Raw genomic sequence first — 25,239 nt, forward strand, 5'->3', positions numbered from 1 at the left:
ACTTTAAATGAGAATTTGAAGGTGACACAGTAAAATCTTCATGATGGGGTGTGGCATGTGAGAGATTCAGGCTGTAGTTAGGAATGCTACTCCTTCTTGGAATTGTGTTGTGACAATTCAGTTGGCACAACACAGAATACAGAGGCAAAAATAAGGAGCCTATAAAATCATGTTGTTTGTCGTGTCTGAGGAGCCCAAGAATAATTGAGTCTGGAGCCGTGCAACCGAGCCCAGCCCTGCATCTTTAAATAGTCCATCATGTCAAACACAAGAGGTTAAATTAAGTTCTCTTACTAATGAAGCAGAAGGAGAGTTGGTGTGGAATGCAGGGCTGGGACAGCCTTACAAGGGCAGGCTCTGCTGCCGGGGATGTCACAAGGTGGGACTGGAGCTGCCCGTGGTCCTCACAAGTGCTGGGTCCTGCTGTTTGTAGGTTGGATGATAGCTCACAGAAAACCCTTTGGAAATGCCTGAATCAATTCTAATTGGAGTGGAGCGATAGGAGGAACCCATCACAGAGGGAGTTCCTGACTGAGGTTCACACAAGGACTGTTGTCACAGTTAGTCCAGGCTAAGGTTGCCCATCCTTCTGTCCCATCTGCTTTGCTGGCAAAGGATCCTTCAGGGCACCCAGTGAAAACTTATCCCAGGTGTCTTGGTGGGTCCTCAACTGGATTTCCTTCCCAGTTCCATGGTGCTGGGATGGAGCTGGTGGCAAGGGAACCCCATGGGCTGGAAGAGCTCACACCCACAGAGAGGCTGCAAGTCCCACCTGCCCCTCCTGGGCTGTGTGGTCTGTGCTCTGCTGCTTGCAGGCCTTCTTTAAATTGACCTTGCAGTCCCACAGAGTAATTAACATAATTACATGTATTTGAGAGCAGGTGAAGCTGGGAATGAGCTGTAAGAGCCTTTTGGAAAATATAATGTGACCATGGAATTTTGTTTTGTGCTGAAGGAGGGGAGAAACAAGGGTTGTTAGGTCTTTGTGCAGGGTTGTGTTTTTGAGCTGTAGGTGGAATAGAAGTTAATAATGGAAGTATCCAGCAATGTTTGAATAACGAGGTCCCGTTTATACTGAGGTAATTAGTCATGCAGTTTGGGTAGCTGTGTGTGTGTGCTCTGTTTTCTGGGGCTGCAGATCCCTGACAGACCCAGGGTGAGATAATCGCTCGGATTTGTCAAGGGCAGAAGATCATCTTGTGCTGTTCTTGTTCAGGAACAAACCCTTGTTCTGCCAGGACTGCTGGGCTGGGGGCCAGTTAGAGAATTCTTCTTTATGAGGGAGGTGAGGCCCTGGCACAGATTGCCCAGAGAAGCTGTGGCTGCCGCTGGATCCCTGGAAGTGTCCAAAGCTGGGTTGGATGAGGCATGGAACTGGTCTAGTGGAAAGTGCCCGTGGCCTTCAAGGGAAGGGAATTCAAAGTCCATCTTGTTCCACTCCCCTGCAAGTTCAGATGAAGTGCTGGAAAAATCTCCAGCTGTTTGAATTCAATGGTGAAGGTGCATCTGGATTGTTCTCTAAAGTGTTTTGCCCTGATGTTGAGATGTAAATCTAAGCAGTAATTTAGATGCTTCAATACCCAGCAGTGTGTTCACGTGGTACCAGAAGATCCTAAATTTAGTATTGCAGAAAGACTCAAATCAGCACTTTTCCAATCTTCTGAGGACAAAAATGGTATATTTGGTATAACTTTTCTTTTTCAGGGGAGGTATAATAATTCTGTAGAGCATTTTCACATCCTTCAAGTTCCATGCACATGTGAGGAGTCCTTGAAGTGAGCTGTAGGAGCACCTTGCTCTGTGCATCCAGGGTGAAATCTGGCTGTGCCTCTCCCCCTGCTTGCCCCAGGTGATATTCCAGAAGGGGAGTTAAATTTGGATTCTGCTCTGCCCGTCCTGGTGAGGTGAAGGAAGTGCTGACTAACTCACATGGCAGCTCCAGGCAGAGCTCTTGGGCTGCTATTTCAAGGGCTCCCGCATCAGATGGAGCCTGAAACCCTCTGGAATGGCAGAGTGCCCCGTGCAGAATCCCCGCACTGCAGCAGGCACAGAGCTGCACTTGCAAAGGCTCAGATGTTTGAAATATCACACTTAAATTTAACAGCATAAAAATGTGCAGTACGTCTTAAATTCCAGCCTTGGGTGAAGGATCTCCATCGTTCATGGAGCACTATCCATAACTCTGGTAGATAAATTAATTATTTTTCTCGGTTTTTTACAAATCTAAGAAACACCCTGCTCTTGGGGAATCTGGTCAAAACTATCTCTTTCCATTTCCATACAAAAATAACTCTGCAGCTCTTCAAGAGAAGAGCTGGGAGTGGGGGGAGAATTTTCTCTGTTGGCTGGATTGTCTTTAATTACTGAGGGGTTTTATAAGGCTGCAAATTTGTGAATGTTCAAAACAAATACATTCAGAAATGAGACTCAGTTAGGGAATGCTACATAGTTTCCTGGAGATAAGTTACAGGTTGGTGGAGCTGAGCTGCTAAAAACAGAGATTAAAAGGGAAGGCACCCCTGTTTCCTCAGGGCATCTTGGGTTCATGCGTGTCTGCAAGGCACATTTCTGATACAATAAAGCTTGCGCAAGAACCATTGCATCAAACGTTATCTAGAAATTTTTTGTTCCATTGAATCTCTTCCTGGATAGTTCAGAGGAGCAGAGGGTGATGCAAGTTCATGGTACTTTGTATGGCAAATTAAGCAACAGCCACAAACCCCCTTGAACAAACAAGAGAGCGAGCAGCTTCCAACGTGCCTGTCTTGCATCTTTCCCCTTGGTTCTGAACTAGTCACAGCTTGACTTTGGACTTTTAAGTCCAAACTTACATCATGAGCTTAGATTTATTGATTTAAACCCATAGCTTTTATTCTTTCTGTCCTCCCAAGTGGGCTGTTCCCAGGAATTCCATGGTGACACTTGGGGTCCTCATGTTACCCTCAATTATTTTGGGTTTGTGGTACCAAAGGGGAGAACCTTGTTCTCCCAGCAGCTGGGGAGGGAGCAGAGCTGGGGAAGGACACAGAGCCCTTGCTCGCAGCAGGGAACAGTGTAGAAAAGTGGAAAAAAACTTCAAATGGTCAGACCTGTTCAGCTTTGGTTTGGGCTTCTGGCTTAATCATTATCCTGTGCTGATACCACAGTCACTGACTGGGACGTGTTCTCTTTGAGGCCATGAGTGGCACAGTGGGACGTGTTCTCTTTGAGGCCATGAGTGGCACAGTGAAGCAGGTACAGGTGTTGGCACTGCCCAGGTGCCCGCTGAGCAGCAGGAGCAGGGTGTAGGTGTGGCCCCATCCCGGTGGGAATCTTCTGGTGTGGGTGTGAGACATTCCCTGGCAGAGCTGTGTTCCCCAGGAAGGGTTAAAACCACTAAATCCACGTGACATATGCAAACTATGAATCATTCCAATAGATCTGTGCAACTCCTGCCTGCTCCGGAGCCAGCAGATGCTGTTCCCTGCGTTGCCATGGTAACCCTGCCTGTACTATAATAAAGCCCAGCCCAGATCCTTCCTTGGGCAGACCTCTGCGGCTGGTCACCTCCTCATTGTTTCCTCCCCGGAGCACAGGCAAGGCAGGGACGGAGAGGAGGCATCGGCATTCCAGAGGCAGCAGCGTTCTCCTGCTTGTATCCCGGTGTGCCTTAGCCCGGAGCGCTGGGAGCAGGAGCGGCTCCGGACAGCTGTGCATCCCGAGCTGCTCCGGGCCCTGCGAGGAGAGCAGGCGTGGGGACAGTCGCTGCGTTTGTCCCTGGGCTGGGAGCCCCCCTGGAAGCAGAGGAGCTGATGTCATCCAGCAGCACTTTTGGCAGGCTCTGAGCAGGCAGCGAGTCCCGCGGGGAAAGGCTGGACGCGCTTCCCCTCCAGCCTCCCCGGCTTCGCTCCGCAGTTCTGCCGGGAGAGAGCTCCAGGATGGTTCCAAAGGCAGCGAGGATGGTGAGGAGAGGATTCTGCTGCTGACACCCTTCTGCAGAGTTTTTTGAGAAGAATCTGGATTTATTGTTCAGAAGATCTAATTGATTTGCTTGCTAAATGGATTGTATAGGAGCACCAGAACTTTGGTCAATGTACTCTCACCTGACGAGTGGCCGAGCCAGGAGAATAAGATTTGTTTTATCCTTCTGATATTTACAGCAAACCAAAACTTGGCTTAAAAAGGGAGTTGCTTTTCCTGCTCTGAAATGAGAGAGTAAGAGCCTAATTCTCTGCTTGCAAATGGACTCATTTCAAGTGACTGTGTCAGGATTTAAACATTGATTTATCTCTTTAACATGGCTGAATTAAGCATGTTTTGATGGAACTCTGCAAAGCCGATTGTAAGTAGGAAAAGTCTTTTATTTTTTCCTGCTTGACAAATACCAATCTCCCACCTCACATCTTTGGTTGTTTTAATTTTAGGAATATGCTGAGGGTGATAGTGCAATACTGTTAACCTTAGCTGGAAATATTTTATACACGGAATCACTTTTCGCAAAATAAATCAGGGTTTTTAAGGAGAATATATTTTAATTGCTACCGAATATTGATATTTCATCTCAGCTGGAAAAAAAAAAAATGGATTACCTTGGAGACAAACTGACAGTGGCACAAACTCACATGACCCAGTGGATGGGCACAGTGCGGAGATCCTTGCAGGAAGCACTAAATTTAGTCACTACTGCGGTGGCTCATGAGCGGAGTGGAGGGGAAGGTGGCACCAGGACTCCCTTCAAGAGAACCTCTTCCTTCAGGCACTTTGCATCCCGGAGCAGAGAGTCCTTCCGAAGGTTTTCAGTGCGGAGTCAGCAGAGGTTTTCCTCTTTGAGGAAGAGGCAGCCCAGCTCAGAGCCACCCGAGCTTGTAAGCGATGCACCTTTTTGAGACCCTCAAGGGAGACAATTCAATGCAAACCCTTGGGTTTGCTGCAGCATTTTATCTCATAACAAAACCTCCCTCCTGTCTGCTTTTCCACCTAAAAACAGCTCCCAAAACACCTCCAGATAGTGCTGTCTGTCTGTCTACTCCCAGCTGCTTTCTTCCTGCAGCGCAGGTGGATGTTTTCATTTGCCAGGCAGTCAAGGTTTGGGGAATGGGAAAAATGTGGTTGATTTTGAAGCAGGACAGTAAGGTAGGGCACGTATTGGTCTGAAATGAGAAAGTTAAATTGAAACTGGGCTGGTGTTGGTTGTTTCCCCAGCACAGGCCAGCATGGCGTTGAGTGTGCTTCAGTATTTGTGATTTTTCCAGTAAAAAATGCCTGAAGCTAAATTTGTAAGATCAGTGAAGTGCTGTCACTGTGCAAGCAATGTAAATGATCATTATTTCCTTCTTTTATTGAAAAATAGGTGTTTTTCTCTCAGAATGCTTCCTACTTTGTCATGCCATAGAAGCAGTAGGGTCAATGTGACTTGTGAAGGCTGTGGTGTGGCAGAGACAGGGTGCAATTCCTGGGAGCAAAGGAAAGGTGGAGAGCTCTTGGTTCTCCACCACTCTGTGCCAGACAGAGCCCTTTCCCCTCCCTTTTCCATTAGTCTCCAGGAGGAACTGTCTGTATTCCATGGCATGGCAAAGAGGTGGAGGAGAGGCTGATTTCCTGGGAGCTGAGGATGCCGTGATCCTCCTGGCCATTATTGACACCCCCAATTCTAGTTCTGGCACATCCTGCAAAGCAGCAAAGATTTGGGGTGATGGGGAGTTAAAGGGAAGCAAATCTGGTTTATTCTGTTTTATTTCGTGGAGAGGAGCTGAAACCAGTGGTTTTGAGCTGTACCTGAAACTGGTGATTTAAGCCTAGTGTTTGACCAGCGACTGTAGTTGAGTTGTGTGGAGAGGGGCCCCAAGCCTTGGTGCCAACATGTGGATAAATCCAAACTCTCTGAAGTGGCTAAAATGTTTCTGGTTTCTTTTTTTTTATTATTAAACAAAACAGTTACTCATTGTGAAGTGTAAACACAGGCAGCTCTGCCGTGGCCTGGCGGGGTTTGCTCCGGGAATGAGCGCAGGTGACGCTGCATTCCTTGGGCAGGTGTGGTGTTTGAATACAGCTCTTTCCAGTGCTCTCTATCAGCACTGGGTAGAGCATTTCTGTCCCAGCTTGCTATCCATGTCCTGTTTGGACAGACTGGGAAAGAAAATAGTGTCAAGTAAGCACAAAAGAATGAAGAAGAAAATATTTGGTAACCACTGTTACAGTGTTAGCATGGTAAAGTTCTCTTGGCTTTTTTAAGCTGGTGTTTGAGATTTATTGGAATCGTCTGAATGAGCAACTTGTGTAAAAGAAGGCTGAAAAATGGGAATGTGAAACCTGCAGAGGACAAGTGTTCTGCTGTCCTACACAGCACTGCTTACGGAGCAGAAATCAGGAGACACGGGGTGACCTTTTCACTTAAGTCACTGGTGACAGTGCTGGATCTGCTGTTCCTCTGTTTCAGCAGGAATTCTGCTTGTGCTTGGCTTCATGTGTGAATTTGGTTTCACTTGGGCTCAAACTGAGCCCTCCAAGAAGTTTGTTCTTGGTGCCATCGTGTCTGTGGCAAATGACTGGTGAATACAGCTGGTACTTTTTTTACCTGATTGCAACAGGGTCCTGTCTTAGTCCTTGGAACTACTGACATTGTGCTGTAAAAAACTGTGGAATGAGGAAAAAGTGTAATTCATGTAAACTGGCTTCTGCACTGCTTTAGGGCTGTAGTGTAGAGCAGTTACTCGAGGCTGCTGAGTTTTTAAACAAGGAGCAGCCGTGCCCATGAACTCCTGGCTGATAAAGCCACGGGCTTCCAGCTCCCTTCCCTGCTGCCACTGGTGGCTACTGGAGGACTTTGCATCATACCAAGCACAGAAAGCTGTCCTAATTCAGCTCAGGCAGCACAATTTAAGTCAGTATGAGTAAACTTCTCCACCTTCACATGCAAATCCATAGCTGCAGAAGTTTTTACTTTGCAGTGAGACTCCTTTAATAGAAGCTGACTTTTCTTTCAGGTATTTTGATGGAGTTAATTGTCCATTTTCATCTCATGTCATCAGCTTGGTGTCTTTGTAAGAGGAGCAGAGATACATGCATTAAACATGGCCTCTGATTTAATCAGGGTCTGTCGGTCATGGTTCTATTATAGGTGTGAGATCTGGTTTCACAGCCAGCACTGTTCTAGGTCTCGAGGTTTGTTGCCTTACAATAAAACCAGGGCAAGCTGTTTGATTCCCTTGGCTCCACTTACACTGCTAAAAAAAAGTCATGGAAAACCTCAGAGGTGTTTCACACAGAACAGGGAAGATGAATTCTGGGGCTGAGAGCGGTCGATGTGTTTTACCTAAATTGCTCCAATACTTGCTAAAAATAACACCAAAGTGCATTTAATAGTGGTTTGCTTTTGGTGTACCAGGCAGTCAAACAAAATGGTGTTTTCATTCAAAATTCATCTGGCAGCGTCACCGTTTGGATTCAGTTTTTAATTCCAAAATAAAGATGGAAGTGGAGCGATTTGTTTGATGCACGTGTCCCAGGTGTGCTGGGAGGGCAGTTAGTGCTTTTTGAGGGTTTTTTGTTGTATCCTACAGCCCTTTCCCTGCTAGAGGCTGAAATTCCCATCCTAGTTTTTATTAATCTTCCCAGATGTTTCATTCTAAGCTCATACAGCTGATGCTGGGGAAAGCTGGTGGATTCTGCCTTTTCCCATCAAACAAGATCTCTTTCTGGAGCAGGTGAGGGTCCTGGTTTGAGTTCCACACCTACATTCACCTGGGACTGTCTCTGCTTATAAAAGAGCTTTGATCTGCAGTGCCTGTTATGTTGTACCCAAGTCTGTCTGCAAAAAGTTTGTCCTTTGTGGTGAACATCCTTCAACAAATGATTGGTAAAGAGAAATTACTACAAGTTGGCACTTTGATTCTGAACTTGGAATAGGTACAGGCCCTACAGTGAATAGTTGCTGGATTGTTCTGCCCTAATATTCACTGAGAGCATGAGTTACACTCAAAAATAATATTTTGGTATTATCAGTAAATGGAATTTTAATCTTTAAGTTTTATCTTTAAATTCCCAGGGAGCTGTTAGGGTTGGGGGAAGCAAGTTTGCAGCAGGCAGGCTTTAAAAATGAGTTGTTTGTCTTGTTTGGAGCTGGGGGGAGGAGTGAAGCTGTTCAGTTTAATTAATGAAGATACAAGGGCCAGTGCTGAAACAGTTCCTGCTTTTTCATTCTTAATAACTTCTCTTTGGTTTAACAGGCCATGAACGTAGCTGGCAGATAAATCTGGGCCAGAAACTCATAGTGATGGGCATTTGGTAGCTGCCTTGTTGTTCTCCCATTATTTTGACAGGAATAATTATTTAAACTACTTTACTCAGTGATTTCACTTAGACTGACTGCAAGGAGTTGATTTTTACCGTGCTCTTAAACAAGAAGAAAATAGCGTAAATAAATTTAGAGCTGATATTTTGTGCTCATCCACCTTGCTGCCTTTTTGCTTGTTTGTTTGTTTAAAAGCTCTCAATGATAGCTTTCAGGGGAAATAAATTGCATTATACACAAACTTCTCTGAACACAAGCCTTAGAATCATAGAATCCCAGAAGAATTTGGGTTGAAAGGGGGCTTAAAATTATCCAGTCCCACCCTCTGCTGTGGGCTGGGACACCTTGCAGTATCCCAGGCTGTTCCAACCTGGCCTTGGACACTTCCAGGGATGGGGCAGCCTGTGCCAGGGCCTCCCCACTCTCACATCCTCCCTATCCTGGCAATCCATTTTTATTGAAATTGGTAATGTTGTGAAAGTTTTGGGAAGCTCTCCTGGTGTTCACTGGGGGGGTGACTGTGTGTGTGTTTTGACTGCTGTCTCCTAAAACATCTGAGCTGTTCGAGCTGTGTGTTGAAACGAGCATGTTTGTTATTCACTTGTTGTCAGGAAATCCTATCACTTTCTGTACATCTTTATTTCCAGGCTTTAAGTTAACGAGCACTTTTTTCCCAGGAATATTTGTTTGAAGTTTAACTTGTGTCTCATGTGGAGAGACATGAACTGTGCAGAAGAGCTGTGAAATGCAGCATTTCGAGTAGGAGGTGTTGATTTCAACCATGCAGCTTTTCAAAAAAAGCAAATCTATTCCCTCCTTGGCACCCCAGTATGAAATTGCCTTGTTCTGGCTTGTGCCTCCTGCAGTGTTGAAGTCGAGGGATCCTGTTCCACACTCACTGCCAGGTTTTATTAACACTGATGGGAGTTACACGTGCCCTGGGGAGAGCCTGGATTCCCTGGCGCTGCTCAGGATCTTCCTGATGGAACCTCTGGCTCCTTCCTGCTGCCTTGGCTTTCTTAGGGGTTCATTCCTTATCAGCTTGGCTGCCTGAGGCTGAAAAGGAAATTTAATCCAGTGATATAGGAGGGGTTTTAAAGATGTTCCCAGCTAGTTCCTCTGCTGTGCTGTGGTGTTGTGCGTTCCCACCTCTCAGAGGAAGTGCTGGTGTGGCTCCCTCAGCCCAAGCAGGGCTTATATTTAGAATTAGATCCTCATCTGCTTTTTGCACTTGGAGTCAACCTCTGCTTCATCTTCAGCCTTGCCCTGAACCACCTGAGGTGTTTGTGCTGAGTGTTCACAGCGGGGCAGAGCAGCTCGATTTGCAGGGTAGAAAAAACTACAAACTCTCAAATGTCTTCGAAATCCTCTGTGGAACGATGAGGGTAACAGCACCAGGAGTCACTGCAGGAGCAGGGAGCTGATGTCACTGCATGATTGTAACCAGATCCCTGGCAAAACCAACTTCATCTGCATTAATTTGACCACATTCTCTGATGTGGCCAGAATCGATGCAGGGTAGACTTTGGGTCTCTCTTTGGTGCTGCAGCCTGTGCCAGGGCTTCAACCACCCTCACAGGCAAGAATTTCTTCCTAATATCTGATCTAAACCTGCCCTGTGCCAGCTCAAATCCATTCCCCTCCATGTCCTCGTCCAAAGTCCCTCCCTCTCCACTCTCTTGGAGCTCCTTTAGTACATCTGCTGTGCTGAAGTTTTTCCTGTGACTTTCCAGGGGAGAAAGGGTTGGGATTCAGTCCTGTGCAACAATGTGGAAGCAATGGAAAGGTGGAGAATTAGACCAGTCACCCTCTAAAAACAACTCCTGTTTCGTAAGGGAAACGCTGTCAGGCTTTAGCATCAGGAATGTAATTGGTGGTTGGGTATCGTATCCCTGTGGAAGAGGCAGGGAAAACTCATATGGAGAGGCAGCCCAGGGTTGCATAGCAACAGGGAGGCTGTCGGGGCTGATGGCACTTATGAGATGCTTGGTACCGTGGGACTGGAACGTACTCCACTGCCCATGGGAGAGGGAAACATCCATTATTTAAGGGATTTTTGAGCAGAGCAGTGGAGCTCCTTAGGATCTAAGAGAGCTAAATGTGTTGTGAGAGTGCTCACAGTCACATGGGGCACACGTGTGTTTCTCCAGGCGTTGCTTGTGCATTCAGCAGCAGCAGCAGCTCCAGTTCTTCACATAAAACCAGCTTGTCCTGCCCAGCCCAGGATGCGCTGGGGCCAGCAGCATGATGGAATGCTCTGGGTTGGGAGGGACCTTAAAGCTCATCCCATTCCAGCCTCTGCCACAGGCAGGGACACTTTCCACAATCCCAGGTTGCTCCAAGCCCTGTCCAGCCTGGCCTGGGACACTTCCAGGGATGGGGCAGCCACAGCTGCTCTGGGCAGCCTGTGCCAGGGCCTCATCACCATCACAGGGAAGAACTTTTTCAGAAGCATGTTCACAATTCCAGACTTAAAAGAAGGGGAGGGAGGACGGGCCCAGTCAGCCCCACTTGCAGCTGCTCTGAGCCTGGAACGACACAGTCATTACAAAAAAATGACCAGGTTTATAAATGATCACATCTTACTCAATAAAACCCTCCCCAGCTCTCTGGAGCCCCTTTAGACACCAAAAGGCCATAGTAAGGTTTCCCTGGAGCCTTCTCTTCTCCAGGCTGAACAACCCCAGCTTTCCTTATGGGAGAGCTGCTCCATCCCTCTAATCACCTTCCTGGCCTCCTCTGGACTCACACCAACGTCTCCATGTGCTCCCTGTGCTCACAGCCCACAGAGGGATGCTCCACTTGAGCAGACCCCATGGCCACTCACTGCCATCTCCTTACCTGCTGACCACCCTGCAGGTGGCTGTGTCGGGGTGTAGAGCCCTGGAGGTTCTGAGGTGGATTAATTCCATTAATTCTGTCCCTACTCTTGGGGCTGGTCTCCAGGGATTGGGGCAGTGCTGTGCTCTTTGGGGCTGTTGTGCTGGCCAGGGTGTTGGGGAGGGCTGTAACTCATCCCTGAGCTCAGCTGGGCAGTTCCTGGAACTCTTTATCTGGGGCTGCAGCAGGGAGGGTGGGGGCAGAAGGAACGTTCCGCTAGGCACTGACTCCATTCAGCAATTAATTAAAGCACGGAGTTGGCTGATCTCACCAGTCTGAATCCCACCTGATTGCTGGGAATTAAGAGGAGCTGGGGCCATGACTTACTCCTTATGGGCAGCATTCATTGGATGGATAGTAAGTATAGATGGAAATCCTGGGATCCTCTTCCCGCTTGCTGTCTTGGCATTTGGGTACTTCCAAATTAAAGTGGAATTTGTGGTGGGGTTTTCAGTGTTGGTTGGTTTCAATCTGATTTTATGTTCTGATAATTCTGTTAGTGCTTCAAAATGTATAGTTCACCTCTTAGTCCTTAGAATCCTTGGAATAATTGTAGAATAATTGAGGTTATAAAGGACCTCTGGAGCTCATCAAGCCCAGCATCCCATTCCAAGCAGAATCAACTACAAAATAATATCATAAAATATGAATAGGTGGAGGTCTATGTCTGTCTTCATGGCATGCTGCAGGGGAACAGCTGGAACTCTTTTGGGGATTTATAAGGACTTGTGAGCTCTGCTAAAATGGGGTGTCACACTTTAGGGATAATTTGACCACATTTTTTGCTTCTTTAATTAAAGTAAGGAGAGAGGAAAATGAAAAAAAAAAAAAAAAGAAAAAGCAGCCCTCTTCAAGACATCAGCACCATTTTTTCTCGGAGTTGTATATTAACAAGGCAGATGGTCAAAACTTCCTTCCATTGTGCAATTCCTCTTCATACCCAATCCATGCCAATGGAATTTAGCTCTGAACATTCACACTCAAGCTGTGGGCTGTCACTTTGGCTGGCTGATGTCTCGGGCTCCTTGGCAAACAAAGATATTTTTGAAACTGTCTGTGCAGCTTCTGACTCAGGAGATCTCTCGGAGCTGCTGTTCCTCTTTGCCAGGTCTTCATTTCCCATCAGTGCAGGAGGGTTTTGCACATTTGTGTCTGCATTGACCCAGAGTTTGGGGTAATTTTGGGGCTGCTGGGAGACCAAGGTTGTGTATGCATCATTTTCAGGAACGGGAAATTGCAGGAGTAATCAGCCCTGGACTGTAGCCAAGCCCAGCTTAATTCCATGGGAGGACTGAAAGAGGCATAATCATAATGGATCATTTTAGAAGAAGAGCCAGAGGAAAAGCAGGACACAGCTCAGCTGCTTTATTTTATAGAAAAATTAAGTAGATTTTTTTCCTGGCTCCTGGTGTAAGAATTGGGAAGTTAAAGATCAAAGCTTGGAGAATTACAGCATTTGAAACCTGTATCGGGTGTAGGTTTTATTTGATTTAGGGGATTTCTGTGTCATCATAAATTAGAAATGTTCTAATTTGGGTTTATTTTGTGTGCTAAAATGATGCCAGACCCCTCTTTACCTGCTTATTCCTTTGGAATGATTGGTTTTCCAGTTTTCTGAATATTCTGTTTATGGAGGAAATGTCTGTACCTCGCCTGGCTTCATGTATTGAGTGCCTTTGAGTCTTTCAGGAGTGTGATGACAATGATAGAAAAGAGATCTTCAAAAGGAAAGCTAAAACTCTTCATTCTTGCTAATAATCATCTTCTGGCAAGGAGAATCTTCCTGGTTTGTTGTGACTTCCTTCCTCAGCACCCCCTCTCCTCCGAGCTGCTGCACAGGCTATAAATTGCTTTTCTGCACCACCCTCAGTACCCCCAGCCAACACCTCCTCCACCAGCCAAGGAGAGGATCAGCTCCTCTTCCCACTCCTTATTTTTGTGCTTGGTACCTAGAGAACATTTATTTTTTTCCAATTAATCATTTGGCACCTTAAAATGTTGAAAGGGCCTGTCGTGGAAGGACACAATTGTCTTGAAACAAGCGGCTTCCTCCAGAGGCAAAATGAAATAATGATTCTGAGTATAACAAAGTCTTTAGAACATAGAGAACTTTAGATTTCCTAGAATTTGGAGTGTTTTATTCCTGACATTTCAACTTCTTTTGTCATATTGAACTTATCTTCACAATGTCTTCAGAAGCAGTAATTTTATTTCTTTTTCAAGCCTGTTTTGGGTTTAGCACAGAGAAGTAGCTCTGCTGATGGTGTCATTCTGTCCAGCAGTGTAAAACATTGTTAGGTATTACTGAACCTTCACAGGAGTGGTGTCTTTGCATCTAAACTTGACCCCTGTGGCTGCTGAGCCCTTCTTATCTGGGCTGTCCACACCCCTCCTGTACAGCCCCCAGGGCCCCGATAACCCAGCGCTGTGTAAACAAGGGCTCCCCACTGCAACACCACAAAAGCTGCTCCTTTTCCTGCTCCTAAGCTTTCCAGTCTAATTTCTAGTAAATTCTGGTGGTTGCAAATAAAATGGTGCCACATGTAGAGGTAATGGGCTTTAGTCGTAATCAGTGGAAAATACTGTACGGATTGAAGAGTGGGGTAGCTCATGATGTGGGATTGGCATTGAAAAAAATTCATAATAAGCATCAAGATGGAAAAAAAAAAAGGCCTGAATGAGCATGGACAGTTGGGAGGGAAGTGAGACGAGCCATTGGTATTTGTTAGTGCCTTTCCTAGAAGGGCAGCCACCGGCCAAAGGTGCTGTGGCCACTGGGTGAGAGCTGAGCCCAGGAGTTCCTGCAGCAAATTACGGGATTGGGAAGCTGCAGAGGGAATTTGTGGAAGGTAAAACATACAGCCAAGCAGAGCAGGAGGAAATGCCCTGTGGTTTCTAGGAAATACCAGACTATCTCCTGTGTTGGAAGCAGCGTGTGCCTGGCTCGCGTCTGAAATCTTGTACCTGGCATGGGAAATGTAAGAGCTTAACTCGCCTCCAGGCACTCATGTACATTTCCCTATTTAGATATCTATGTAGGATAGGTTGGGCTCCATCTTTCTGAGGTTTTTTTCACAACCTTGAAGATCCTATGATTGTATAAAGTGTAAGAACCAGGGAATTCTGGGCCTGCAGGAACATCTGCAGTATGAAAGGCAGGAAACGTCTGTTCTGTGTAACTCACAAACTGAGCCCTTTTTACTTGAGTGCTGCAAACAGAATTTAACTTGGTCTTTAACTTTGAGGTGCTTGGTGATAGTTGGAGTAAATGGTGGAGCCTTTTGTATTTTTTTTGCATTAAAACACACTTTGTCAGCAGCAATGAGCACAACAGGACTGGAGAGAGGCTGTGGCCACTGGGAAATAAGAACTGGTTATGAGAATACTGGAAGTATTGTGGGACTTCTTCAGTTGCCAGGTGTCAGCACTGCTGAATTATCCTTAATGATTTTATAGTCTTAAGGCAGCATTCTTTAGGTGTACAAAATTAAGGAAATAAATAAACATGCAATTTCTCCTTTTCCCCCCAATAATATGAAGGAATTCTACATATTAAATATGGGATTTCTTTATTATTGTTACTTTGTGTGTGCTGCCTGAAGAGAAGAAGATGTGTTCTAATCCCAGCACCGTGTTCTTTTCAGTGGGTTGGAGGCAGTGGGTACCTACAAAGAGAGAAAAATCCTTGGATTTTTCCAAGGGCAGGTGGAAAACCATGTAATTTGCTATCAGATAAAATCTTGATAAGCAAAACTGATCTGGAGCTGAAAGCCGTGTTTGTATTTGTTCAGGGTAATAAAGGTGAAAGGGACCAACAGTTAATTATCTGCTCCCAATGTGGGATTTCAGGAGCTCTTGAAGCTCCCTGAATAACTCAGCACAACTGCAGGGCTGGGTTGACAGTGCTGCAAAATCTGGGCTGCCAGCACTGACCCACTTCTCTCCCTGGAAAGGGATCCGCTCATTCTTTCTTAGGAAAGCAGCGGATCCATGGAATAAAAATCAGGAGAGGAGAGGTGAGAGTAAAACAAAGCAAACCCACTGTGGTCTGTCCTGCACTGGGCTTGGATGTTACATCAGTTTGTAGGAAGCTTTTTGTGTCTGGCTCTGTGCTTATTTATTTATTTATGCATTTTATTTTGAATGTCTTCCAAAGAATGCTTGGAAAAAAAGAGAAAAAAAAAAAAAGGCTGATTTTATTAAACCCAGGAAAATAGCAGTGGAGTTGATGTTTGCCTGCTGAGCTTGAGGAGATGGAATGTCTTTCCCAGCAGAATTCCTTGTGCTTGCTTAGGTGCTTTGAGAAGTTCTGTGCAACCTGAGATAAGAGCAGTATTAAAGCAGCATGGAGTTCCTGAAACCAGGGAGTCAGCTCCAACCTCTGGAATCCATTATTTGCCCGGGAAAACAATTACTGTAATTATTGTACAGAGAATTATTGTACAGAGAATTGTCGCTCCCAGTTCGCAGCAGCTCTTCGTGTTTAGGTTCATTCCCAGTCAGCCAAGTTTAATTGTCAGATTCCAGGCCACAAGTGCCAATAAAAGCTGTTAATCCCTCAGCCAGGGGCTGCCACTGACTGCAGGTTTTGTTGCAGGACCAGCTGAGGCAATGCTTCTCCAGGCAGCCGCCGGGGGCGAAGGACACGGACACGCTGGTGCAGGAGCCCGACAGCCAGTACGGCACCTGGAACGAGCAGCGGCACAGCAGCGACAGGTGAGGGCTTTCCTCAGCTCAGGGATGAGGGGAAATGCTGGAATCCCACAATCCCAGGATGGTTTCGTGCTGGAAGGGCTTTAAAGATCATCTCATTCCAACCCTCGGCCGTGGGATACCTTCTGCTAGAGGAGGTGGCTCCCAGGTCTGTTCTTGGACATTTCTATTTGTTTTCTTTGTTTTTAAATCTGATTTTCTGGCATTGCAATTCCTTTAGCAATACTACCAGGTGGGCTGAATGGCAAAATCCCTACAGAATACTCTACAGAAACTCTACAGAATAGCAGAGTGGCAAAATCCTTCTGGAGCAGGGACTCTGGGCCTCAGGTGGGGTGACACAGGGTGCATCTTTCCATGCCCACATCTCAGACTCTCAAGTGTTTTATTGGTGGTGAAGTGGAGGATGAAATGGAATATCATTCGAGTGAAACTGATATTGAGTATTGCTGATGCTTTTCTGTTCTTAGAATGATTTAGTGAAATAAACCTAGAGCAGCAAAGTGTGAGGTTTTTTATAGTTCACACCTGTTGTGTAAATTACAGCTTGATCTACCCTGAACTCATGTCCTGTCTGCTCAGTGTGGTATGAAAATAGCATTTTATCTGGTTTTTAATGCTGTACTTGTTGGGATCTTACAGCAGACATTAATGTCAATTACGTTTGGTTTGTTCTGCACTTGAGAACTGTGTGTTATAAATATTTTATTGCTTATGAAATCAGGGTAACAACCAGCTCTAGGTTCAGCAGCCGAGTGAGTGCCAACAGTGACAGCCAGGCTGCTGTAAAATTAACTTGGATTCCAGGATGGTACAGACATTTCTGAGATCAGTTTCTTAACAAAGGTGCTTGTCTCAGCTTCAGAGCAGACAGCACTGGAGTTATTTCAATCCATCCATCCTGATTAGAACAGCTCCACCTAAACATTCCAGTTCACTGAAGGATTGAACTCAATCCTGTGTGCTGGAATTTTGTTTGCACTGCAAGAAATATTTAGGTTTCGCCTTTTCACAGTATAATGGTGACAGTGTGGAGACTGTTCAGCATTTTGCCACCCCATTGCTCTGCTTTATTTTGACTTACAGCTCATTGCAGGGGAATTACTGCTGTATTAATTCAGGCACTTGAAGAGAAATGAGATTAATGTACTTTTAAATAATGTGAGTCTTCCTGGAATATATTGAACGTGCATTTTGTCTGCAGTTTATTTTGGATGCAGTCCCTGCCAGGAGCAGTGCAGACGTTCTCCTCATGTTGCTGAGGGTGCTCTGAGCAGGGCTCTGCCTTTGGTGCCTCCTCCTCGCCCCAGCTGGAGGCAGGAACTCACAGGAGATGTTGATGGTTGAGTTTTCCTGTTTGGCCTGGCTGGCTTCCCTTGGAGCATTTCCACTGCCAGCCCCACGGTGTCACATCCTGTGGGGACCAAACAGTGTCCCAGGCTCCTGCTGTGCTGGGGGAACCTCCAGTCTGGGGCATTTCCCAGTATTGGAGCCATGGAGGGATTATTTTAGGAGTGTTCCATTAGTGCTGCTGTGAATGACCTCATCTTCATGGAATCACAGAATCCTGAAGGTTGGAAAAGCCCTCCAAGATCACCGAGTCCAACCTTCACCTGAATCCCACTGTGGCCATTAAACCAAGCAGTGCCACCTCTGCTTGGCATTTGAACACTTCAGGGATGGGGAGTCCTGGAATTTGAGCCCTTCCTGGATGGTGACTCGCTCCTCTGGGAGAGAAAGGGAATTTTGAAGTGAAAAGCCATAACTTCATGGCAACAGGATGAACACAGTCCTTTTCCTAGATGAGCTTTTGGAAGGTGAAGGAAGGAGTATTTTCCTCTAGAACTGATTCACTGCTGGAATTAGTGTAAGGAGCTGTTCTGGACTGGTTCCAGTGGGCTTTGACCAGTAACTCCTTGGGATGGACAGAGATGAAACCATCTTCTCCATTTTGGAGGCATTAATTGGATTTTTCTTAGTTTATCTAAAAGATTTTATTCTAATTTTTCTCAAGTGCTTTAACAAGCTTTTCCAAGTTGGCACTTTTAAAACTCTTTAAGGTTATAACAGTCTTCATAAGGAAGATTACTGTTTTTTACAGGAAAGGAGTTGGTTCTAAGTGATGTTTCCGTACAGCTCTGACTCCTCATTTCACAGGCTGAAGCAACACCTTCTTTATGGCCTTTATACACTGTCTTGCTAAAACTAATTAAATTTAATTGCAGTTGAAAGTGAGGATTGCTGTCAGTTTATTGCCTATTGTGCTAACCATCCTGCTGGGTTTGTGTGCACCACATGAGGGATGATGTCTCAGAGAAGTGTCTATAAATGCACCTGTGGAACATCAGGGGCATCTCATGGATGTGCTCACAAACCCTGAAATCTTAATGAAGTAATAGAAAGAGGTACATGATGTATCTCAGTAATGAGAACTGAAAATACATTTTCAATTTCATTTTTCTGAGGGGAATTTTCCCCCTAATTTGCTGTTCACTGGAAAGAATCCACTGCATGTAACAAGGTTTGGACTCCAGGCATCCTTCCCATGTTCAGGGACGAGCTGTGCCACAGGGGTTGAGGTATGGGGCTTTAATTTGTGCAGGAACTCCAAAGGAAGATCCATTGGGAAGGTTTGGGAATGAGGAACCACCAACCAATGCTAATTCAGCTGGATTTCTGTCACATCTTGCTCTCAAATATTTCAGTTTTAAAAACCTCAGTGAATTGTATCAGCTGTAGGGAAGGGACTTTTTGGAGACGTGCAAATCCAACAGGATCCTTTCAACTTTAATTTCCATGAAAGGTCCTGCAGATTGTCCCTCTTCCATATGGCAGTGGCTCTAAAGCCTAATGCTGCAGATACAAAATGTCATTTGAAGCAAAAATCCTAGACAAAAACTTTCCCCCAGAGCTCATTAGTGCCATTCTTAATTATCCTGGGGCCCACTGGTGATGGAGGGAAGCAGCATTCCCTCTGCTCGTGTGCTGGAAACCCTCTGGGCAGTGTCTGCTCTGCCAGACTGGACATTGTACCGTGAGCTGCTTCTGCTGGAATGCTGTTATCCAGCAGTAAACTCCTGAGTGTTCTTCTCCTGGGACTGCTGTACCAAATACTAATGTTTATTGCTTAAAAGATGTGCATATATTGATAAATAAATTGGATTTTTAGGTTTAGAACAGTTTTCCTAGATATGTGCTCAAGAAATGATGCTTAGTGACAAAAGTCTTCTCTCAGGTGGAGAAAAAAAATCAGAGCTAAATGGCTTTGGTTTTTTAAAATTGGGAATTAGAAGCAAGACAGCCCAGTTTTTACTGACAGTGGAGTCTTCCTATTTCAAGGAACACTCCAGCCTTTGTGACAAAGGCAGACACAACTGTGTCCAGCTTTCAGTCCTCGCCCTGCAGCTCATTCCTGTCAGTCTAGGCCACGGGAGGAATTTTAGGAATACACTAGGAGCATCCCAGCACTTGGGAGCAGGTGCTGCTGCCCTCCTTCCCGAGGCACAAGGAGCTCTGCCCATGGAGCCCTGCCTTAGGGTGCCACCTGGTGCCCAGCTCTCTTCAGCTCAGCATTCCTGAAGGAAAAAAACCCTCTGGCTGGCTGGAATACACCCCAATCCCCAACACACTGTGAATCCAAGGGGTGAGGGCTGTGATCCACACCCTGCTGCTGGTGCTCAGACTTTCTGTTCCACTTTTATTTAACTCCTGCTGACCACGTGTGATCCAGCCTGGCCTTGCAGGTCTTTGTTTGCCCCGAAGTCTCACAGATTGCATTTGCTCCGTTTGCAGCTTTGTGGGAGAATCCCCTTCCCTGGACAATGAGGTCGTGTCGGGGCGGAAGCAGCCCCCGGGCAGCCACCCGTCCTCGCTGTCCTCGCAGACAGAGCCGCCCTCCCTGCCTGAGCACCATGACTTCTCCAAAGACCAAAGGAGCACCAGCCTGGACCGTTCCAGCACGGACATGGACTCCACTGATGGGGCTGATCTGCCTCCTACAGGGGACACGCTCCCTGAGGACAAGAGTTATTTCTCCTTCATCGATGTAAGTTGCCATCGTGTGTGCCCTCAGTTAATCCCTGCATAGCAGTTCCTTCTGGAAACTTTGCAGCCACTTTTGCCCTGCCTTTCCCACACTGAATTTTCCCAGCTGCTTTCCTGACTGAGAAGTTTGGGATCAAAACTGCAGAGTTCTTCTAAGTCTCTGTGGTGTTTAGGTTCTGAGAGGTTCCATAAAGCTGCTGGCGTTGGATAATCAATCACGGAATCCCAGACTAGAAGGGATCTTAAAGCTCATTCAGTTCCACACTTCCCACTAGACCAGATTTCCCCAAGCCCCATCCAGCCTGGCCTTAGACACTTCCAGGTGTGAATATTGGAAGCATAATTAAGTTACACAAACAGCCAGTGACTGCTGTGCTGTCAGCCATGCAGATTTAAGGCTGTAAAGACCTTCACTAATATTTTTTTTTTATTCACCGTTGGTTTCTTTCCATAGTAGCTCACAGTTGCATTTTAAAGGATTTTTCTATAGTGAAGAATCTTGCAGTTGGTGTTTAAGACCAGGAGTTTCTGGCCATACACAGTTAATGATGTCTAGTGCTGCAAGAACTTGGTTTAGTTTGGAAAAGTCCTGTAAGATCATTGAGTCCAACTGTTCCCCCAGCAATTCCAAGGCCACCATTAACATGTCCCCAAATGCCACATCCACAAGGTGTTTGAGCACTTCCAGAAGGTTCTGTTTTGTCCTGGGCCACTTAAGATATCTCTGTAAAAACATTTTTAGCTCCAAGTGCAGCTGGGAAATGCTGTGTGATGAGTAGTTTATTCCTGACCTGAAATCTTTTGAAAAAAGGAGTAAACCCACATCTGGAGAAGGAGAGACTCAGGGATATTTGGTGGTTACAGGCAAATCTGTAACAGCAAATTGCTTAAAGCAAGTAAATAAATGACAGCTCCTTGCTTTGCTCTGTAAATATGTTACTGCTTATTGGATGTGTTGGAAATGACTGATCACAGAAGTTTTCTGAATGCTGTGACACTAAACTTGGTGTGTCCTTGTTGCTGGTGAGTGGCTTTGAGTGTTTGTGGCTGGCAGGGAAGCTGCAGCTCTGCACTCCAAGAGAATTTTGTGTAGTTGCTCTTTTTAGATCCCAGTGTTGGGATTTGCCCTCAGCTGCTACTGGCTAGCAAGACCTGTATTCATAAAACACTCTAGGAACCAAACTCCTGATTACTGCAGTTATTTTTTATATTAATTTGGTGCAAATTATTCATGCAACTCAGGCATCCACAGCCTAGAGAGATCCAAGGATTACACCCAGTTAGCCACGATGTCCATGTCCTCATCATGCACTCCCTTTAGTATGATTGTAAGTGACTACAATAATAATCATCAGGCAAATGTTTATTTTAATTGATGAATGCAATCAAGTGGGTTGGGATTTAACTGTGGAGGAGGTGGGGCTCATTCCCAGGTCTGTTTTTTCTCCAGCACACGGCTGTCCTGGACTCCAGTGCTCTCAAGACTCGGGTGCAGCTCAGCAAGAAGCGCCGGTGCCGGGCGCCCGCGTCCCACTCGCTGCGCAGGAGCAGAGGGCTGGACCTGGAGAACAGGTTTTCCTTGACAGAAGAACCAGATAATGGCTGGATGTTCAAAGATTCCACAGGTAACCCCTCAGCTACCTGGAATAATTGGTTGTGATGTACCTGGGTGCAAGGGCAGGAGTTTGTAAAAGGCGTTTTTTAAATACTGCCCTTCGTTCCTGTTTGAGTGCGGGAAGAGATCTCAAACAAGAGATGAAAAGCTGGCTCATGGTTTCCCCCTCTGCTTTTCTTTTTTTTTTTAAACAATTAATTAGAAGAGAAGAAAACTATGCAACAGGAAGATTCTGAGGAGGAAGAGAAGATCCAGCACACTCCAAGGTCGTCTTCTGTGCAAGCCCAGAGACTGCCCGTGTTCCCAGGGATGGATCACTCTGTTCTCAAGGTGAGCTCAGGCAGAGCCCAGGAGGTGGGAGATAAACCAGTTCAGTAGCTGCAAGTGCTTTATAAGGAATTCCCTCACTCATTTCAGGGATTTTTTTTTTTGTTTTTATATATCTGGAGTGATCCATTCTTCATTCAAAGAGAAAAAAAAATTAAAAAAAGCCTGGATGCTGGCTTAAAAGAACCCCTTTCTTTATTTTGATATTTAGGCCCAGCTGCGGAAAAGACAGGAGTCTGAGAGCACTGGTGACATCGGCTCTGCTCAGCTCTTCAAATCCCCCAAAGCACAGCTCGGCACTCCCAGCAGCAGAGTGCTGCCCTCCAGTGTGGAAAAGGAGGACAGGTGAGAGAGTCCCAGCGTCAGGAGAAGGCTAATGCTCTTCTTGCTGGAAGGAAAAATAATGCAACAAGCTGTACATTCCTTTTTGTTGTTGTTGTTTCCGTCAGGAGTTTTCATAATGAAAGAATAAAGAGTGTTTTTATTTTTTTTTATATTTTAGGTCAGAAGAAAAGTCTCCTCAGTGGCTGAAGGAGCTGAAATCAAAGAAGAGACAGAGCCATTATGAGAATCAGGTTTGAAAAGGTACTTGGGTAGGAAGGGGGGCTTTGCTGAGTGCAGGAGTGCAGTGACAAACTCACATTTCTTTTGGTGTGTTGGTTCAACTTTAAGCATACAAAGATCACAGAAACCTGTCTTACTGTTTTTAATGTAATGAAATTGTTTCATGAATACCCACAAATCCTTAAAGGAAAAAACATCACTGTGGCCCCACCAACACTGCCCTTACCCTGCCCTGTGCCCCCTGTGCAGGGCAGTGCCCCTCCACTCCCAGTCACAGTTCCACTGATTCTCTGCACATCATTTGATTTTCATAACCCTCACTCTGGTGGGGCTGGGATATCCCAAAGTTTGAAAACTTTATGTGGTTTCAGCACAATTCTGAGTGGTTCTTAAGCATTTAATGCATTAAACAGACAAGACCAAGGTGGCACTGCAACAGAAAACACATTTCAAGGGGGTTCCTGTTCCAGCTGCCTGACCATATCACACACTTCCTTTTGTTTTCCTTTCCAGACAGTGATTCTAACTGGGAGAAGATAAAGAAGTTTAACAGAAGCCTTAACTCATCTGAACCTAAACCCCCATGTCATGTTGCTGCTGTTTGCTTCCTGCCTCAACTGCTCTGTGCATGGTGCCTTCCTGTTTTGTGGAGAAAAGCTGCTTCAATTCATAGTCAAATACAAAGCTGTGTCTGTCAGGTTGGGGGGACAGTGGCACCTCAGATCTGCCTGCAGGAGAACTCCCCTGGGTCACAGTTAGCACCTCAGAAAGGCTTGGAAAACAGAGATATTTGGGAGTGCTGTGATCCAGGGAACTCCCCTCACTGTGGAACAGACTCTGTAGGTGTTCACCTCTGGGAGATGTGTCTGGCTGAGTTTTGTGTTTGTTTATGAAAATAATAATTTTAATCGAATTTATCTTTTTTTTCTTTTTTTTTTCTTTTTTTTTTTTTGGTGAACAAATAGTAAGCTCCTATTTAGAATGAAACTTGTGGAAGGTGAGAGTGGAAGAACAAATCATGTTTACTGCCATATTGAAAAAGGAAACTTGATTATTTTTTGTAAAATGTATTTTTGATTGGCTTGTATTTACATGTGATCTGCTGACCTGGCAGATGGAGATAATTTTTAGACGAACAAAATGTTAATTTTTGTCACTCTTGAAGTGGTATATTCTGTGTTTTGTCAGCATGTGGAATAATTGCTTCATTGGAATGTCTTTCCTAAAAAGGATCAAGCAATAATGTCAACCAGTTCTCTTTAAAAAAAAAAGTAAAAATATGTAAATACTGTTTTTATAACAAAAAAAGGAAGGGAAGAGGGAGGATGTTACACTCATATCAGGGTTCCAGTTAATTGTTGAATGTCACTTTAATAGCAGTTCAGATAGTCCCACTTCATATTTTTATTTGTTAATCTGTAAATACCAGGTTTAAGTTTTTATTTTTATGCTGATTTTGTGGGATAACCTAAATGTGATCTTCAGTTTCTCTGATGATTTCCTGTCTTTCCTTTGGCAAGATGTGCTGATAGCGGAGTAGAGATCTCCTGGACCACGTGGGTGTTTGGGTATCCCTAATTCTCAGATATTCCCTGTCTCTGGACACTGATTCTGAAACACCAACCACCATGGCCATGGAAGACAGACTCGATTCTTGCCCCAGATAAGTGCTCTTTCAGTAACCTTTAAAAGCGTAGCCCAGGTGATTCCAGGTGTTCCTCAGGCTCAACCAGGAAAAGGTGGAAGAGGGAAAAGGGGAGTGGAGAGCTCTCCTCACCTGGCAGAGCTGCTTGGGCTGCACTTCCCACGTCCTGCTGAGGGGCTCCTGTGGGTACAAACCATAAAGCACCAGCACTTCAGCTCCTTCTCCTTTTGTCTTTTTTCCCAATCAGCGTTTCGGGAGCGCAGCTCCCGCGGAGCCTGCCCAGGCTGCTGTCTGTCAGGCTTGGAGCTGCCAAAACCATGTGCCAATTCACCTCAAGGAGGAGTCACAGGGGGGGATTTGCAGTCCCAGTCTGCAGGAAATAGCAGCAGGATGGCAGGAGACGAGTCCCATCTGCACATCTCTGGCTCCCGGGTTTTATTCCTGTGGCAGCTCCCTGTGCTCCCTGGAGATGAGATGGAGATGTCTGTCTGATGTAAAAGTCTTTTCCCTGTTGTTTTGCCCTGTTTCTCATGGGAGCTGTTGCCACTGTTAGTTTGGCAGCCCCTCTGCTCCCCACAGAGCAGCGATCCCCAGGATTCTGACGGAATTTGGGGATGGGCCGTGTCAGTGCAGCCACCGCCACTGACCAGCTCCTTTTAAAACCTTGCACAGATTTCCTTCCCTCTCCTTTAGATGTTGGTGGGAAAGGTGACTCTTGGTGTGGTTTTTGGGGTTTGTTCTGGGGGCGTGTCCCACGTGTGACGCTCACCTGGGCCAGCCTGAGCAGCACTGCAGGTGAGGAGGAGGAGGAGGATGGTTCTTCTCACTCACACCAAGTGGGGCCTCCCACACCCAGAAATCAGGCAAGTCCCTGCTCACAGGAACATCCTCACAGGCTGGGTTTTCCACTTCCACAGGTGACAGTGTTGCATTCCCAGCAGTTGGAGGATTTACTGGTTCTTGGTCTAGGCCAGAAATTCTGTAACTGTGCTGAGGAAGCTGAGGGGATTGACACGAGGTTTCCACAAAGCCCTTGAATGTGTTTGCATTTCCACATCTGCTTGGACAATGCACTGAAATTACTGTATTGAGTAGTTTAACCTACTACTGAGAAATGTTTAATGCTTAAATGTCTAATTAAAGAGCATCTTTAGAATGTTGTTGAATGGAAAAGTGTTTTTT

General features: G+C 45.7%; 1 protein-coding gene across 8 annotated transcripts in view; it reads left to right on the forward strand.

The window, feature by feature from the left end:
* KIAA1671 (KIAA1671 ortholog) overlaps positions 1–25,230 on the forward strand; it is a 64,476-nt gene extending 39,246 nt beyond the window's left edge. For 3 of the 8 annotated variants that reach the window (XM_088065163.1, XM_014253676.2, XM_014253677.2), the window contains 7 exons: positions 15,747–15,865; positions 19,655–19,907; positions 21,357–21,531; positions 21,724–21,851; positions 22,060–22,193; positions 22,351–22,433; positions 22,926–25,230. In XM_088065163.1, coding sequence (XP_087921289.1) covers positions 15,747–15,865; positions 19,655–19,907; positions 21,357–21,531; positions 21,724–21,851; positions 22,060–22,193; positions 22,351–22,429 — 888 coding nt within the window. In that variant the 3' untranslated portion in view covers positions 22,430–22,433; positions 22,926–25,230. Of the gene's footprint in view, positions 1–3,518; positions 4,845–11,361; positions 11,507–15,746; positions 15,866–19,654; positions 19,908–21,356; positions 21,532–21,723; positions 21,852–22,059; positions 22,194–22,350; positions 22,434–22,925 lie in introns of those variants that run through there. The other 5 variants (XR_001331540.2, XR_001331539.2, XR_001331538.2 and 2 more) reach the window with 5 other exon arrangements.
* The last annotated feature ends 9 nt before the right edge of the window (positions 25,231–25,239 follow it).

The sequence above is a fragment of the Pseudopodoces humilis genome, chromosome 20 (genome assembly GCF_049639895.1).
Source record: "Pseudopodoces humilis isolate 2021_Gansu_Grassland_sample_001 chromosome 20, ASM4963989v1, whole genome shotgun sequence".
In the NCBI taxonomy this organism is placed as follows: domain Eukaryota; kingdom Metazoa; phylum Chordata; class Aves; order Passeriformes; family Paridae; genus Pseudopodoces; species Pseudopodoces humilis.